Source organism: Triplophysa rosa, linkage group LG7 (assembly GCF_024868665.1).
Source record: "Triplophysa rosa linkage group LG7, Trosa_1v2, whole genome shotgun sequence".
NCBI lineage: Eukaryota > Metazoa > Chordata > Actinopteri > Cypriniformes > Nemacheilidae > Triplophysa > Triplophysa rosa.
This window is the reverse complement of record NC_079896.1, coordinates 27,466,558-27,481,258: the sequence shown is the minus strand read 5'-3', so window position 1 is coordinate 27,481,258 and position 14,701 is coordinate 27,466,558. Positions and strand designations below refer to the sequence as shown.

At 40.9% G+C, this 14,701-nt stretch overlaps 2 protein-coding genes across 3 annotated transcripts in view; one reads left to right on the top strand and one right to left on the bottom strand.

Annotated features, from left to right (window-relative positions):
• The first annotated feature begins 4,276 nt into the window (after window positions 1-4,276).
• On the top strand, window positions 4,277-8,746 carry bmerb1 (bMERB domain containing 1). Its single transcript, XM_057338186.1, has 6 exons — window positions 4,277-4,506; window positions 5,844-5,964; window positions 6,751-6,824; window positions 6,909-7,023; window positions 7,354-7,415; window positions 7,492-8,746. Exons 1-6 carry the CDS (start codon window positions 4,416-4,418, stop codon window positions 7,602-7,604), a joined length of 576 nt encoding a protein of 191 aa, XP_057194169.1. The 5' UTR covers window positions 4,277-4,415; the 3' UTR covers window positions 7,605-8,746.
• A 1,345-nt stretch (window positions 8,747-10,091) lies between these two features.
• The window catches only part of LOC130556785 (meiosis regulator and mRNA stability factor 1), a 14,920-nt gene continuing 10,310 nt past the window's right edge, over window positions 10,092-14,701 (bottom strand). Inside the window, exons 17-25 of one of the 2 annotated variants that reach the window (XM_057338077.1) lie at window positions 14,481-14,623; window positions 14,276-14,409; window positions 13,989-14,191; window positions 13,677-13,904; window positions 13,317-13,550; window positions 13,012-13,230; window positions 12,868-12,928; window positions 12,663-12,743; window positions 10,092-12,586 (exon numbers count right to left, since the gene is read on the bottom strand). In XM_057338077.1, the coding sequence (XP_057194060.1) occupies window positions 12,231-12,586; window positions 12,663-12,743; window positions 12,868-12,928; window positions 13,012-13,230; window positions 13,317-13,550; window positions 13,677-13,904; window positions 13,989-14,191; window positions 14,276-14,409; window positions 14,481-14,623 (1,659 nt within the window). In that variant the 3' untranslated portion in view covers window positions 10,092-12,230. The remainder of the gene's footprint in view (window positions 12,587-12,662; window positions 12,744-12,867; window positions 12,929-13,011; window positions 13,231-13,316; window positions 13,551-13,676; window positions 13,905-13,988; window positions 14,192-14,275; window positions 14,410-14,480; window positions 14,624-14,701) is intronic. The other variant, XM_057338078.1, reaches the window with a different exon arrangement.

The following is a 14,701-nucleotide window of genomic DNA, read 5'->3' as shown; positions in this document are numbered from 1 at the left end:
AGTGAAGGTGTTTCTTGCGGAGAAAGAGAAGGACTATCCTGAGCTGCATGACCCCCAGTGGATATCAGATTTGGCATTTTTGGTCGACATGCTGCATTATCTGAATGGACTAAATGTGGATCTGCAAGGGAGGTTAAAGATGCTGCCTGACTTGGTGCAGAGTGTTTTCACATTTATCAACAAACTCAAGCTGTTCAAGACACATCTACAAAAGAGAGAGCTCACACATTTTCCCTCTTTGTTGAAGGCAAGTGAACAAGCAGCAGAGGTTGTAAAAGCGAGTGCTGAACGGTATGCAACACTCCTTGAAAATCTTGAGCAGAGTTTTGAAAACAGATTCTCTGATTTACGGCAAAAAAGACCTGAGATTACATTCCTCATCAACCCGTTCACTGCTGAAACAGACTGTTTGAAAGCCCCTTTAGTGGAAGATGAAGCAGCATCTCAGCTTGAAATGATTGAACTTTCTGAGGATGACAGACTTAAGTGTACTCTGTGGGAAGGAACCTTGGAGTTTTGGAATATGGTGCCAACTGAGAGATATCCCAATGTCAAACAGGCTGCACTCAAACTGTTGTCAATGTTTGGGTCGACTTACATCTGTGAATCACTTTTTTCCACCCTGAAACAAGTCAAATCAAAGCATCGCTCTCTTCTTACTGACAGACATGTGAAATAGTTACTGCGAGTCGCCACAACTGAATACAAGCCAAACCTAAAAAGTATTGTGGAAATGAAAGACTGCCAGGTGTCACACTAATGTTAAAAAAGGTAGGCTTATAAAGGCTCATTTATGTAATTTTGTGAAAAAGTTCTTGTTAGACAGTTTTTTCCATATATGTGGCTCTTTGCAGTGATAAGGTATATTTTTTGGCTCATCATGCCAAACAGGTTCGCCACCCCTGGATCAGGGGTTTCACTCCACTTTCCTGCAACCCCTTAGCTCCATTCTTGATTAAACTGACCACCTGCAACTTTTTATTAATAATCCTAGAAATTGGTGCAATATAAAAGAGGGTTTCCGAGAAGCTGCAGAAGACAATCAAGGTAACATATAAACGACTTTGAACTTGAAATCGTTTTTAACACAAATATCATTATATGTAATATAACTAGATTAATAGAGCTACATTTAATAAAAACAACCTTTTTCAAAGCGCAACATTGTGGGAATATTTTTCAGATAAAAGTATGATTTAATTATCAATATAATCAATAAGTGTTTTCTTTCATTAAATCATTAAGCTGTGTGCTTTTGTCATGTGCTTTCTTTTCTCAGTGGAAAGTTACTGTGGCAGAAGTGAGACAGGATAAGTGGGGGTTGGAACCATAAATTATCTAAATCAACACAAACACACACACAAAGAGTCACATATAAAAGAAATGTTATGAATCAATCCACTGCATATGTTTTAAGTATAATCATGAGTTGTGATGTGTTTTAATGAATCATAGGATTAAGAAACAACGCTACATAATTAAAAGCATTAGATGATTGAGTGTTTTCTTTTTACTAAAAGAATGTTAAGAATGTTGGTATGTTGTCCGGCCACAAGAAACTGTCTCTAGGAGACCACTCCCCAAAAGAAACTGTCTCTAGAGAACATTCCTCAGGACTGGCGACTGACCACAGGATGTGAGGCATGTGTTGTAGGGGGATGTTGTTTTGCAGGAACTAAGAAAGAAGGATGGAGTCAGATATACGTGGTGCACGGTGATTGGTGGAAAGGGAGCAGCACTCCTTAAAAGGCAGAGGAGGAGTCAGAAGATGCGAACGACGTCACATACTGAATAAATATGGGTGTTTTTGAATAATTTGGGTTGTTGGCTTGTGGTGGAGTGAGGAGATCGTCTGACAACCCAAAGCTTTGTTACCTTTTTACATCTGATAATAAAACTTCTATATAATTTGGAGAAACGTCTCTTGCAAATTTTTGAACATGCAGGACTGCCTCAAAAGTCCAACAAATGTGCGTCGGAGACTTACAGGGAGAAGAAGAATATGTTGATTTACGTCGTTATTTTGGTTTCTTTTGCGCACAGAAAGTATTCTCGTCGCTTCATAAAAATTCAATTGAACCACTGTGATCACATGGAGCATTCTAACCAAGTCTTTAGTTCTTTTCTGGACCTTGACAGAGAGAATTACCATGATGTCTATGAGGAGGCTTGGAAAGCTCTCGGATGTCATCAAAAATATCTTTATTTGTGTTCCGAAGACGCAGGGAGGTCTTAAAACATGTAGAAAGTCACGTGGGTGAGTTAAGCTATAAGAAACACCATCATTGTCCTAAAACCTTTTTCTTCTTTTGGGCAGAGTGGACTAACGTACTGGTCGTTTGTACTGGTAAATGACAGATATCTGCACCATTTGGTCATAAACATATGTCAACACAGTATAATTTCTACTGAATTACATCAGATACAACACGTGTTGTATGTGCTTCCATTCAGGAAATAAAAGGCTGCATGTTGTCTTTGATCTGAATTGAGGATGAGGGTCTCACACACTAGTTCATGAATTTCTCCCTGATTCCGCCATCTCCATTCACCGCCATCTGCGGATTCGTCTGGGCAACGTTTCTCTGCTTTTCCCATCAAAGTGGAGATGGAACCATGACAGCAGCTCTGGACTGGATTGGTGGTGCAGAGGACAAACAAGAGAACTAAATCACAGGAAAACAGGAGGGATTGAGAGATGCTTGCGGGTGCCATTGTGTGCTTTTAAAAATGTCAGAAACTTCATAGCTTTATTCCACTCATTTATTTACTTGCACTTTTGTCTTTTAAAAACTGCCAACTTCTTGCTATTTAGCCGAGAAACAATAATAGTAATATTGTTTTTCTTATTTCCTTGATTTATTTGGTTTCTTTTGCGTTTTAGAAAATACAATGTTTTTTTGTCTGTCATCCACACAGTTTCAGCAGAGATCAGCATTTCATTGTTGAAGGTTTTACTAAATGGTCATACTGTCTAATGTTAACAGATGAAATGTCATGATGCTTTTGGGTTGTTGTAATATGGGTCATGTATTGTTATTTAATCACAATATTGGTCTTATTAGCTTCTTGGGCCGCTTTTATGAACTTGAAATGGTAAATGCTTTGTCTGGTGTGGGTAAATGTAAATTTAGTCATGGGTGAATTTAATTTATGTGTCAATTTAAACCATATAGATCAGTTGTAAAAATATATTTGTGCACTTAAATTGTATGGGTTTTTTTTATTAGGTGCAATGGAATTAAACATAACAGATGTTCTCTGGTTTGTTTTGTGCTATTGATTGTGTTTATTGCTGTTTTACAGTATTGTGCAGGAATTTGTGCTTTCCTGTGGCTCAGTGGGATTGCAAATACTCAGAAACAAATGTACAGTATAATGCAGTGTATGTTGCTTTGGATAAAAGCATCTGCCAAATGCGTAAATGTAAATTAATACTCACAATACTGTTGATTGATATTAATGCCATATTTTACATTATGTATTTAATTCAAATTATAATGTAACTAATTGAAACAAAGATTTTTGTAAAGGTCAGTTTATGTATGTAGCACATTTTAAAAAACATATAATCATATAAGTGTAAAAGTAATACAGTAACAAAGTATTATTTAAAGACCCTAAGCCATAAACTGTGGTCATATTTATATATTTTATACATAATATTTATTTGTCACACAGTATCATTAGCTGAGTGCATGCTGTCATGTTATTACCTTATTACAAAAACATGTATCATATAGCAGAGGTGCCCAATTCTGCTCCTGGAGATTTCCAGTGCTGCAGAGTTCAAGTCCAGCTCTTATCAAACACACTTGCCTGTTCTGTTTCAACTGATCTAAAGGCCTTCATTAGCTGCATCAGATGCGCTCGATAAGACTTAGAGACAGACTTTGCAAGACTGGACACCCCTGTTATAAACAAAGCAATATGTCAGACCTCCTCGTCTTCATTTGGTTGTTACACTACTGACAAGACCAAATGAATACACTGCACTAAAGAAATAAAAACATGTTACCTTTTGCATAATTGTTATACCCTGCACTAACCTAGTACTTGAAAACCAAATGTGTTAACAAATATATGTAGCCTAACCATAATCTAGCCTAACATTAACAAGTTTTTGTAACGTGCTAATTCAATTCATAAAACAAGGTTTTGTCACCTTTACGGATTAGAAACTTTAATGGCTTGAATATTTGAAATGGTTAACTCTCGTTTTAATGTTGAATGACAGTTCATAGGACTAGTTTGTTTCTGCGCATGCGTTCTGCATCCCTCATCCTGGTGACGTCGCATAGATTCATTACGTCAAAATCATGTTTATCTCCACAGATGAGCACAAATCCGCGTGATCACAACAAGGAGACCGCCATCAGACTCAAAGAAATCAGACATCTGGCACATTCACATTTATGATGGAATTAAAGAAAGTGGTCTGTGAGAGCGAGGGGGCGATGAAAAGCTATGGCGCGCTGCGCGAGACCAACAGGAGCGCCGACAGAGGTGACTGATCCCATATTCCTCTCATATCAGACATGATATTACTGATAGATCAGATCTTGTTTCACACTTATTATCGGACATATTGTTAGCGTTGTTATCTGATATCAGATTTGACTTCAGATATGATTTTATTATTAGACGGCCTTCATAGGGTTCACTGTAAACGAGTTTGCATGTAACCAATGACAGCACAGAGCTGAACGTGTCGTTTGAGCTCAAATACTGCTCACAACCTCTTCACTAAAGTTGTCGTTTTTATGATATCTCATGACGACAGAGCATCGCTTTGTGTTTGTGTTCGACATCGGAGGGAACACACACACGGAGAAAATACACGTTGGATAAAAGCGTCTCGTGCTTTTTCAATGTTTAAGTGTGCTAATGCTGCCCAGAATGGATCTCATTGAGACATTGTAAGTTATTAAAAACTTATGAATGAAAAGAAATAACAAGCCTCAGAGAATATGACAGATGAACGAGTGTTGTAGTCATTTATAGCCTAAGCCATGTACAGATACAGTGTATATACATTATATGGTATCATATATTGACATGTTCTACAGTCATAGATCGTCTCCGAACCAGAATCTTCTACTTAGACTGAGAAAGGGTTAAACACACTAGATCATCTCTATTTCTTATGCTTATTAAAGAAATGTTAGACTCCATCTAAGATAAATTGTAAATTCAGGCACATGACAGATTAAGTAAAATCATTTTAAACAAATGCAATTCAAAAAAATGAGAATATCATGAACATGTTCTATTGTAATTTAATTTCAAAAACCAAACTTGCTTATATTCTAGATTTATTACGCCCAGGTGAGACGCTTCTGACTTGTTTCCGGTTCAGGGGCGACTTGGTTCTAGGAATGTGACAGCTGTAACCCATTTCCTTAAAACGTCAGATTTTCTGAGAATCTGGATTTTTAAAGCATCTTCTGAGCAGTAAATTGTTGGCCATCAGAATTAAGACAAAAAAACGTCACTTTGTGCGTAATGAATCTAGAATATAAGAAAGTTTGCTTTTTGGAATGAAATAAAACAAAAGAAAAAGAACTTGATCATGATATTCTAATTTTTTTAGATATAACTGTAAGTGATTTTAGGTAGAATAGCTTTGCAGCTACCGCATCACTTATTTATTGGGATTATAAATTGTGTGAAGGTTAGATAAAAATGATTGGCTCATGTTCATAGTTACTGTGATGACCGGTGTGAAATGTATTCTGAGGAAAACAGCAGGAGCATCATTGACGTTTATTGAACAACTTCACAAGCGCAATACGTGACACAGGTTTGTTACCACACTCACTCGCCGTCTGTTTGTCCCCAAGGCCAGATGGATGTGTCCATGGCGGAGAGCTCCTTGTCTCCAGATGAGATCGAGGCAGAAATGGCTCGGATTCAGCGCCTGAGGGAGGTGCTGGTGAGACGCGAATCTGAACTGCGCTTCATGTGAGTAACTGCATGTGCTCAGTGACTCGAGCAGGAAATACTTCAGGATGACTCATCCTCAGCAACCTGATGTCACTTCCTTCATTTCTATTGACAATGTGTGTGTGTGTTCCTTTCATTTGAGAGGGTCCAACTGTCCTCAGTAACCCAGTCAATTTGTCAGACTCCTGTGCCATCTAAAATCTCACTAGATTAGTGCAATCAATGGCAAAATAAACGTTTGTAAATATAAACTGATATTTACTAATGACACGCTACAGCAAATGATAGAAATAACTGACTTAAAACCATTTTTAGCTGGTAAAAATACTAGTGTTGGAATCATTTTGGCCACCACTGTATTTGGATAGAACTATAAGAATTATTGAACAACATTTGAGCTAATCATTCTTAACATTTATTCAATTAAATATAATTTGTAATTGTTGTGTAAGGTTAGCTACGGGACATACACTCGCGCAAACATACTGACACTTCATTATTTACTATATCACTATTATTAATAATCAGTATCAGTACAGTATATCGTGATTATTGACAATACACCCCTAACAGACCCTTTTTGTGCTGCTGATGCAATGCTCTGCCAGTTAAGATATTCAAGGTCAAGTTAGTTTCTGTCTCTGGTTGATGCGTGTTTTCATTTCATATTTTGATGACACGTTTGTACATTCGTATTATTTTTAACAAATGCTCTTATTAGACTTGGGAGAACGTTACAGTGTTTTTATACATGTGATTTTCATGAACCTTTAACTGAGCTGATGTTTTTCATCTTTGCATCAGGATGGATGATATTCAGCTCTGTAGAGAGATTATGAGTCTAAAACAAGAGCTGAGAACGATTGTAACAATGTCAGGTGACCACACGCACACGCACATTTATGCAGTCATAGGGATAAACTGTTGTACATTTGAACCATGTGTCTGTTTCCATCATACAGACGCAGAGAAGACAAAGAAGCATCGTCAGAGAGAAGAGAAATTAATCCAAGAGATTCATCAACTGGTGCAGAAGAGAGATTTTCTGGTGGATGACGCAGAGGTCGAGCGACTGAGGTCACATGCTTTTACACTCAAATCACAACTAACACAACTTTCCAGTCACGTGTCTGTCATGGCAGCAGTTGTGAGTCGTCACATTTGCAGTTGTGCATCTCGCTTTGCAGGAGTGAAACGCTTTTCTTCATTTAACGAACAGGGTCGTACTGACAACATTTTCTGTAAGAGCATCAATGTGTTGCTGGAAAAAATCTAATCTGCTCTGTCACAGTGGTGTTAGACTGAGAACCAGAACTTTGTACTTTAGGTACACAATATCTTACATGATTGACGTCTGTCTTTTTTTGACTTCTTTAAAACATTTTCATGCGTCTCTTTCTCTAACAGGGAGCAAGAGGAAGACAAAGAGATGACTGAGTTTCTTCAACAGAAGCTCAGTGTTATACAGAGTAAGACTTCTTGCAGTCACACACAGAAATATTTCTTAGGATCAAACCTCAGTCACGGTCTCTCTTTCCACAACAGAAGCTCCAAAGGCCAGAACGACAGACCCTCCACCCTACAAACCTTCCATCACCAAGACCAGTGTGGCCATCATTAAAGACTGCTGTGGAGCGACTCTGTGTGCCATCATGTGATGATGTGAGACCAGCCGAAGACTCACAGCTCTTATTGTTAAGATTTCACAAGTAATATTAAGTGAATTTGTATTTGTTTGGCTTAATTTACTGCATCACCAAAGCCACTCAGGTTAAATCTAGCACCAACTCATTCACAAACTATCCAGAGGGATCAGGAGGAACAGCAGAGGATTATGGGTAACTTCCCATTATAATAGTGCAGGGTAGTAGATATGTTCCAATACCCTTTATCCATTCCCGATACCTGGGCCGAGGGCCGATACGGAGTACTGATCTGATACCTGGATGTGTATCTGTATACAGCTCATATACTACCAGCCCTGTGTGAATTGATAAGAATTATTTTATGGTGTGCTTCAGACTTATCCCTTAATAAAACATGAACAGAGACATACAGTGAACTAGAGTTTTTGGATTATCTAACAAACATCTGACAGTAATATTTTTTATTTTTCTTGAGTCGCAGTTTTACTGGCTGGTTGGGCCACTCTGAAATACTGCTAGCACGTTTTCATTTCTTCTGTGTTGCTCTAAACATTGTATTATTGCTCCTGTATGACATATCGCTTATTGCTCCCTTTACTCTCTGTAAGTGGCTTTGGATAAAAGCATCTGCTAAATGACTAAATGTAAATGTAAACAGTGGTTGCTTGTGATGACACAGCACAACTTCCTGTGTTTGCATTCTGAGCAGCGAAGAAGAATTGATTTCCCATGTGCAGCGTTAAGCAAAGCTGGCGGGCATAACTGGGTCCTGTTTAAGAGAATGGTATCGGATCGGTACATGGATTCAGGTACTCGCCGATACCAGAATTTCACGTGGTATCGGTGGCATTTCGGTTACTAGAATCGTAACAACCCAACAGGGTAGAAATAGTCAAGTATTTTGAAGTTTCTGTCACTAGCAGCGTCTCGTAACCCCTTGTTAAACCATAACTGGTCATAGTTTAACCAGTACAGTTACTTCCACAATGTAAACAGCTGAAAAATGATTCAGGATTTTTCTCTTTTGCTCACATCCATCATGATTTTTTCTTTGAAATAAGAGGTTCAGGAATATGTATTCAAGTAAATGGAATCAATTATGATTTCATACTGATTTAGTTTGCCATTCAAACATACAATATAAACATGAAGTCTCTGATGAATCAGTGTGGGTCCGTGTACGTTTTATTCATTTGATATCCTATTCGAAATCACATAACGAGAAATTGAAAATGACTAGTTTCTCGTTTTTTTCGTTTAGTTCACCAAACGTTAATTTCGTTTTTGGCCCGATATTTTATTTTTCGTTTGCCGTTTTAAAAACGGATTTTGGCCTCAATATGGCATTCGTACATGTGGGCGGCGCTGTAACGCCGCTTTCACCCGATTGGTCAAATCGCTCACCATTCTGTATGGCCTTAATTCTGCCCAGCAGAATAAGAGTCACCGCCAGTCCTTCAGTTTAATACAAGTTATTGTCGCAACGCGAACCACCGCTTGCTGTGAACTGTGCGTGATATTTAAGCAGAAATATGTGTTGCAATGTACGCCATGCAGTGTGCTGTATACAGTATAACTTCCACATCTATGGTTTTTCCATTTTAACTGTAGTAAAACCATGGTAAATTTCCGTAAGGGTTATCAGTGATAAGCAGTGACATCGGGGTTATTCTGAGTTGATTGAATATAAATGATCTGCATCGTATCTTGACCCCAACATATTTGGCACCTACTTTTGCAGAATTAGCCATTCTTTTTTTTTTAAATAATGCATACAGTTGTTTTGCCACAACAGATGGCAAAACAATACCATGGACCAAGAAATGTTAAAACTACAGAACTGTGAATTACACTACAATGTGATTGTGGTATACATATTATAGAGCTGTGAATTATATTATGAGCTATTTTGTTAATACAGCATGAACTGCATTTATATGCATCTATGGCCAAATACAAAGAAGCACAGAGCACTTGGACGCATATCTATATGTCAACAAATGCACACTTTCCAAGTCCTATTCAAAAATGTATAGGGTCATTTGTATTGGCAACTGACATTAACAGTGCAACTATATTCACAGTAGGATCGGCTTTTACAATGCACTGCTGTTCACATGAGAATCATACCCACAGCAAATATAAGTCCATGGTTCATGGTAATGTAAGTCGCTTTGGATAAAAGCTTCTGCCAAATGCATAAATGTAAATGGTTCAGGACCATTTCAGGTTCATCTCCGAACGTAGACATCCAGCTACATCAACCTTCACTTAAGTTTTAAATCAAAGACTCTGTAAGATGTCATGTGTCATGTCATGCCTTTTCTCATGATGCAAATAGAGTTTGACAGTGAAAGGATATTACTTAAGAATATGTCCACATGCCCCGCCCACCTTGATAGCTTCCGCTTCCGGGTCGGTACAAACTGCAGAAAATAGAGACAGGATTTTCACACGTGTATTTTAATTCCCGATTTCCACTTATCAACACATTTGGGGAAAAAAACGCACAACGGCCCGCTGATCTTCAGCTGACCAATCAGCAGAATGGGGAGTTTCATTCCCGCCCACATTTAGAGAAAGAATATTCAAGCTGTTTATTCATTTTTCTATTCCTGAACGAAAAACGATCGAGCTGAATTCTTGTTTTTGGAAAAAAAAGGAGCCGTTTTCTAATTTTTCAACTTTCAATTTTAAATCACAAAACGACTGAACGAATGATACACGGATTATGGTCTGTTGCATTCAACTTCCTGCATCAACATAGACCAATTATCAAAACGAGACAGCGCAACGCGTCATTATCTTGTTTATTGTTCACCTTGTCACACGGCAGTTGTTAAATGTCGTTCTGTTTTTGTTATAAGTCAGAAATGACAAGGAGGCAGCTTCCCGCAACAGAAAGTCAATGGATTGTCCCGGTGTGGGCGTGGCCTAAATGCGCTCCGTCTCTATAGTAATCGTTACACATATAATGATTTAATTCATCAGTCAGGTGTGTCTGATAAAGGATCCACCCGTATGAAAGACCAAAGACCATATAAAGCAGGACACCAGATGATGCTCGTGATATTTATTACATATAACAGAAATCATTTGGTCATTCCACAAAAATAAAAGTCCTAAAAGGATTATCTAGTGGAGCCTAAAACCATAAACCAAGACCTCCAGTGTCTTGATCACTTGACTTCATTTCATTTTCACATAAACGGAAATTCAACCAAAGTGTAAATCAGGATTCATCTGAACTCATTGGGGTCATGTATGAGCGGCTTGAGAGAATTACAGACACGAAGACTGTAAAACTGTGTTGATAAATGGAGAAACAAAACACACAAGCACAAAAATGGCTAGACACACAGATCTAGTGACACACATCACATTTCTGCCGTGGTTTCAACACCTGATAAATGTTCCGTATAACAAATCTAACATCCGTCCAACACCACGAGAGGTAAGAGTTATGCAAACATGCATAGAAAAACAACACTTCATCGTCTAAAGACAAACTTCCTTCACCCGAGTTAACTGGTACCATACAAAAACATTTAAACTGAAAGGTTATCATCTGGAGCCAATAAAAAACCCTCAACCTGGATGAAACAAACATCTTCAACAGCACATGCTCAGAATGATGTGACAAACTCTTTTGCGTTTAGACATTTGTTTTTCCAAGCGTTTGCTCATGACGCATGCAGTTCGTCGGGTCCAAACGCACATTTAACGCTGACGTCTCTCAGTCGCGCCGCCAAGACTAATACAAGCTATTGTAAAAGCTCGGCTCAGGTAAACAGAACCTCAGAGTGTCACCACAGGTCTAACATGATCGGCAGTTTGTAGACATCAAGAACAACGAGCAAAAAAAAAAAAAGAGAAACTCAAGGTTAGAGAGAAAAACCTTGGAAGAGGAGCAGCTAGGCTGAATTCATACCATACTTCCAGATAACACAAAAAAGAAAAACGCACGCTTGTCAAACATGGGTTTATGCACAACCTGCATAGAACTTTTAACGCAACTTCTGGCACTGAGAAACATCTGGAAAACTTGCTGCCGAGGTCACTCTTCTGACCGCTGGACTTCTCAAAAGGTTTTAACTGTGTGTGGACGTTATCCTGCACAACATAACTCAACCTTTCAGACTTTAAGTGTGGACATCCTCTAATATCCAGACGAGACATTTTAAATGAAACATTCCTGTTTGAGATTCAATAAACACGATTCAGAACTTAATGGATTTCAGACCGCTTCCAGTGAACAGAGGAACTATCACGTACGATCAGATTAAAAAAGCCTCCTGTTCAGAGTTAAAAAAAAAAAAAAACAAGAACGTGCGAGACCCGATCATCTATAGACGCCTACAAACATCAGACCTGAAGCCCACCTTCATCAACATAAAGTCTATGTGCTGCACGCAACCAAATAATGTCTCCATAAAACAGAGAAGCTCCAGTTTGATGAAGAAACCTCAATCAGCTCATTTGAGAAACATCAGGAGGAGCAGCGATGAGTTTCCAGAGCAACATCATTCCAGCTAACTCAAAGTCTGACAAAAGAACATTTACTCATGAAAACTCTTTTAACCCCTTAAACACACGAGTACTGCTCGAGGGACATGTATGTGGAGGCGTGCAGAAGCTTTAGACTGGCCGGGCGGCTGTGAAGGAGAAATTAGCCGCTAGTTTAACTCTGTTGCGTGCCGCTCTGCGACCGGGACTGTCTGTGAAACATGTCTGGGACTCCGGCGGTTCGCAGGCAGTGTGACCACTGTCTGCGTGTGAAGGTGTGTGATGATCTCTGACCGACCGCGGCTGATGATCGTAAACCGGCTCTTGTTCAGACTGACTGTGTGAATGGGTCTCAAAGTGGATCAGATCCGCAGGCTGCACCTGCACCGGGTCGGGGCGCAGCTGAGGAGACGGGAGACATGACGGAACAGGACCGCACAACAGATCCACGGGAGAACCGGGACCCAAACACAGTAGCTCCATTTCACCTAAAACAGAGAGGGACAATGTTGGATTTACGCACGCAACGCAAACTTTTCACGTGTGGAAAATGAAGTGTCGTACTGCTGGTCGGACTGTCCACAGCTCGGTTCTTCTCCTCAGGACAGGGATTCTTCTCTTCAGTAAGCACAGGACTACCACGAGCTAAAGGACAAAACACAAGATCATTGCCAAAACAGAACGTGCAGACATCCTAGCGTGTGTGTCTATTAATGACCAAACATCACACAATTATGACAAGCATGACCTAAAGCCGAACCTCCGTTACCTTTCATGTCGTTCTTCAGAACGATGATCTTTTTATGCCCGTGACCTTTGATCCAGATCACCTGTGCAAAACAAATTCAAAATAAATCTGGTGAGGTGACCGCAGCAGAATAACGTGACGGAATGGACAGTAGATGTGCTGTACTTGTGGTATGGCAGCCAGCAGTTCGTCTAGAGTCTTATAGCCGCAAGTCTGAGGATTGAACTCTCTGCCGGTGTATTTACAGAACGCCCCCCAGAACTCAGACAGGAAGATCTGATTATAATGGTACGTGTGCAGCAGCGCACGAACGCTACGGGCAAATTGATAAAGTCTGGTCAACCTCACATGCTCTTCGCCGTCACCGTCCTCATCCTCAGACAGCTGGAGGGGAGGAGACACAGACATGAGGAAGGAGACAACATCAGCACAGAGAGCGCACGCATGCCCGCACACCCTAACCCTCATACCTGCAGAAGGTAAGGAAGACTCTTCAGCAGCTCGCCAAGCGAGATGAAGCCGTACTCGGAGGGGTTTAGCGGAGCATCGTAAATGAGCTCGTACCTCTTCCTCAGCTCCTCTACCCCAAGATAATCACGTTCCTCAGGAAGTGACATCATCAGTGCCAGCAGCTGCGACGTCAAGGCACGCAGTGACTTCCTGTTAATCAGCTGAACCTCTTTCCCATCGTGATCATCTGCTAGCTAAAGAGAGAGAGAGAGAGAGAGAGAGAGAGAGAGAGAGAGAGAGAGAGAGAGAGAGAGAGAGAGTGTGTCACAACCTTCAAGAGTTTCTTCCACTTTCATCAAGACCCATGAAGCTTACGCTACCTTCACCACATGGCAGAGTTTGTTGAGCAGTTCAGGCAGAGTGCTGGCATCATAGTCCTGCAGGCGGAGAGCGTATCCAAACGTCTTACTGTATTCACTCAGCAGCTGACTGACAGGCAGTGCCGAGTCTCTCTGAGCTCGAAGTAACTTCACCAGCTGAGCGGCTAACGCTTTGACGCGCTCCATCTCCGTCAGAGTCAACAGCCTCTCCTCCCCGCACTCCAACACCTGAGACACAAAGCACACAAAGTCCCTGAAGACTTTCGCTCCTCGAGCATCTCTGCCGCATTGCAGTCAGCATGACGTGCCCACCGTAAGAACATCTGGAATGGCCTCGAAGAGCTCCATGAGTTTGGTGAAGCCGTAGTAGGACAGCTTGCACTGACGTCCGAAGTGGTGGTGATAGGTGGGGATGAATTTGCTGAAGGCCATGCGGAAGTGAGGCTGATGTCTCAGCAGATCTACCACCTCCTTCCCGAACTGCCGCGTACGTTCCGCTTCTTCCGCCGTGCGCTCTGGGGAAAAGAGAGCGGATAACAGGATCACTGGAGCGCGTCAGGAAGGTGTGGGGATCGGCCGGAAGCGGTAGGGTTCCTCACCTCTCTTGGGTACAGAGATGAGCGTGTCGGACTCCTGCAGAGAGATGGTGATGGTGGTGTCTGGGATCTCGGCCAACAGGTCCATCAGATCGCACATGCCGTAATCCACCACCTGCCAGTTCCTGGAGAAACACCTGACACAGACACACAGATGAGGACGAGGAGGTGGCGCTGTGGCGGACAGAGAAGACGGCCAGATTCTCACCAATGATAGGCCTGAGAGAAGTCGCTGATCAGCACCTGCTTACTGGCCTGAAACTTCAACAACTTCAGCAGATCCTGAGTGAAGTGTTTGACCTGAGCGCGATGAGTCAACGTCAACAAGCGTTTGGAGCCCAAACCCAGGATCTACACACACACGCGCGCACACACACGCACGCGCACACACACACGCGCGCACACACACGCGCGCACACACACGCGCGC

Coding starts and splice junctions, on each gene's coding strand:
- bmerb1 (XM_057338186.1), top strand. CDS start 4,416: ATGATGGAATTAAAGAAAGTGGTCTGTGAGAGCGAGGGGGCGATGAAA. Junction 7,024..7,353: donor GCAGAGGTCGAGCGACTGAG/GTCACATGCTTT, acceptor TTTCTCTAACAG/GGAGCAAGAGGAAGACAAAG. Junction 7,416..7,491: donor GAAGCTCAGTGTTATACAGA/GTAAGACTTCTT, acceptor TTTCCACAACAG/AAGCTCCAAAGGCCAGAACG.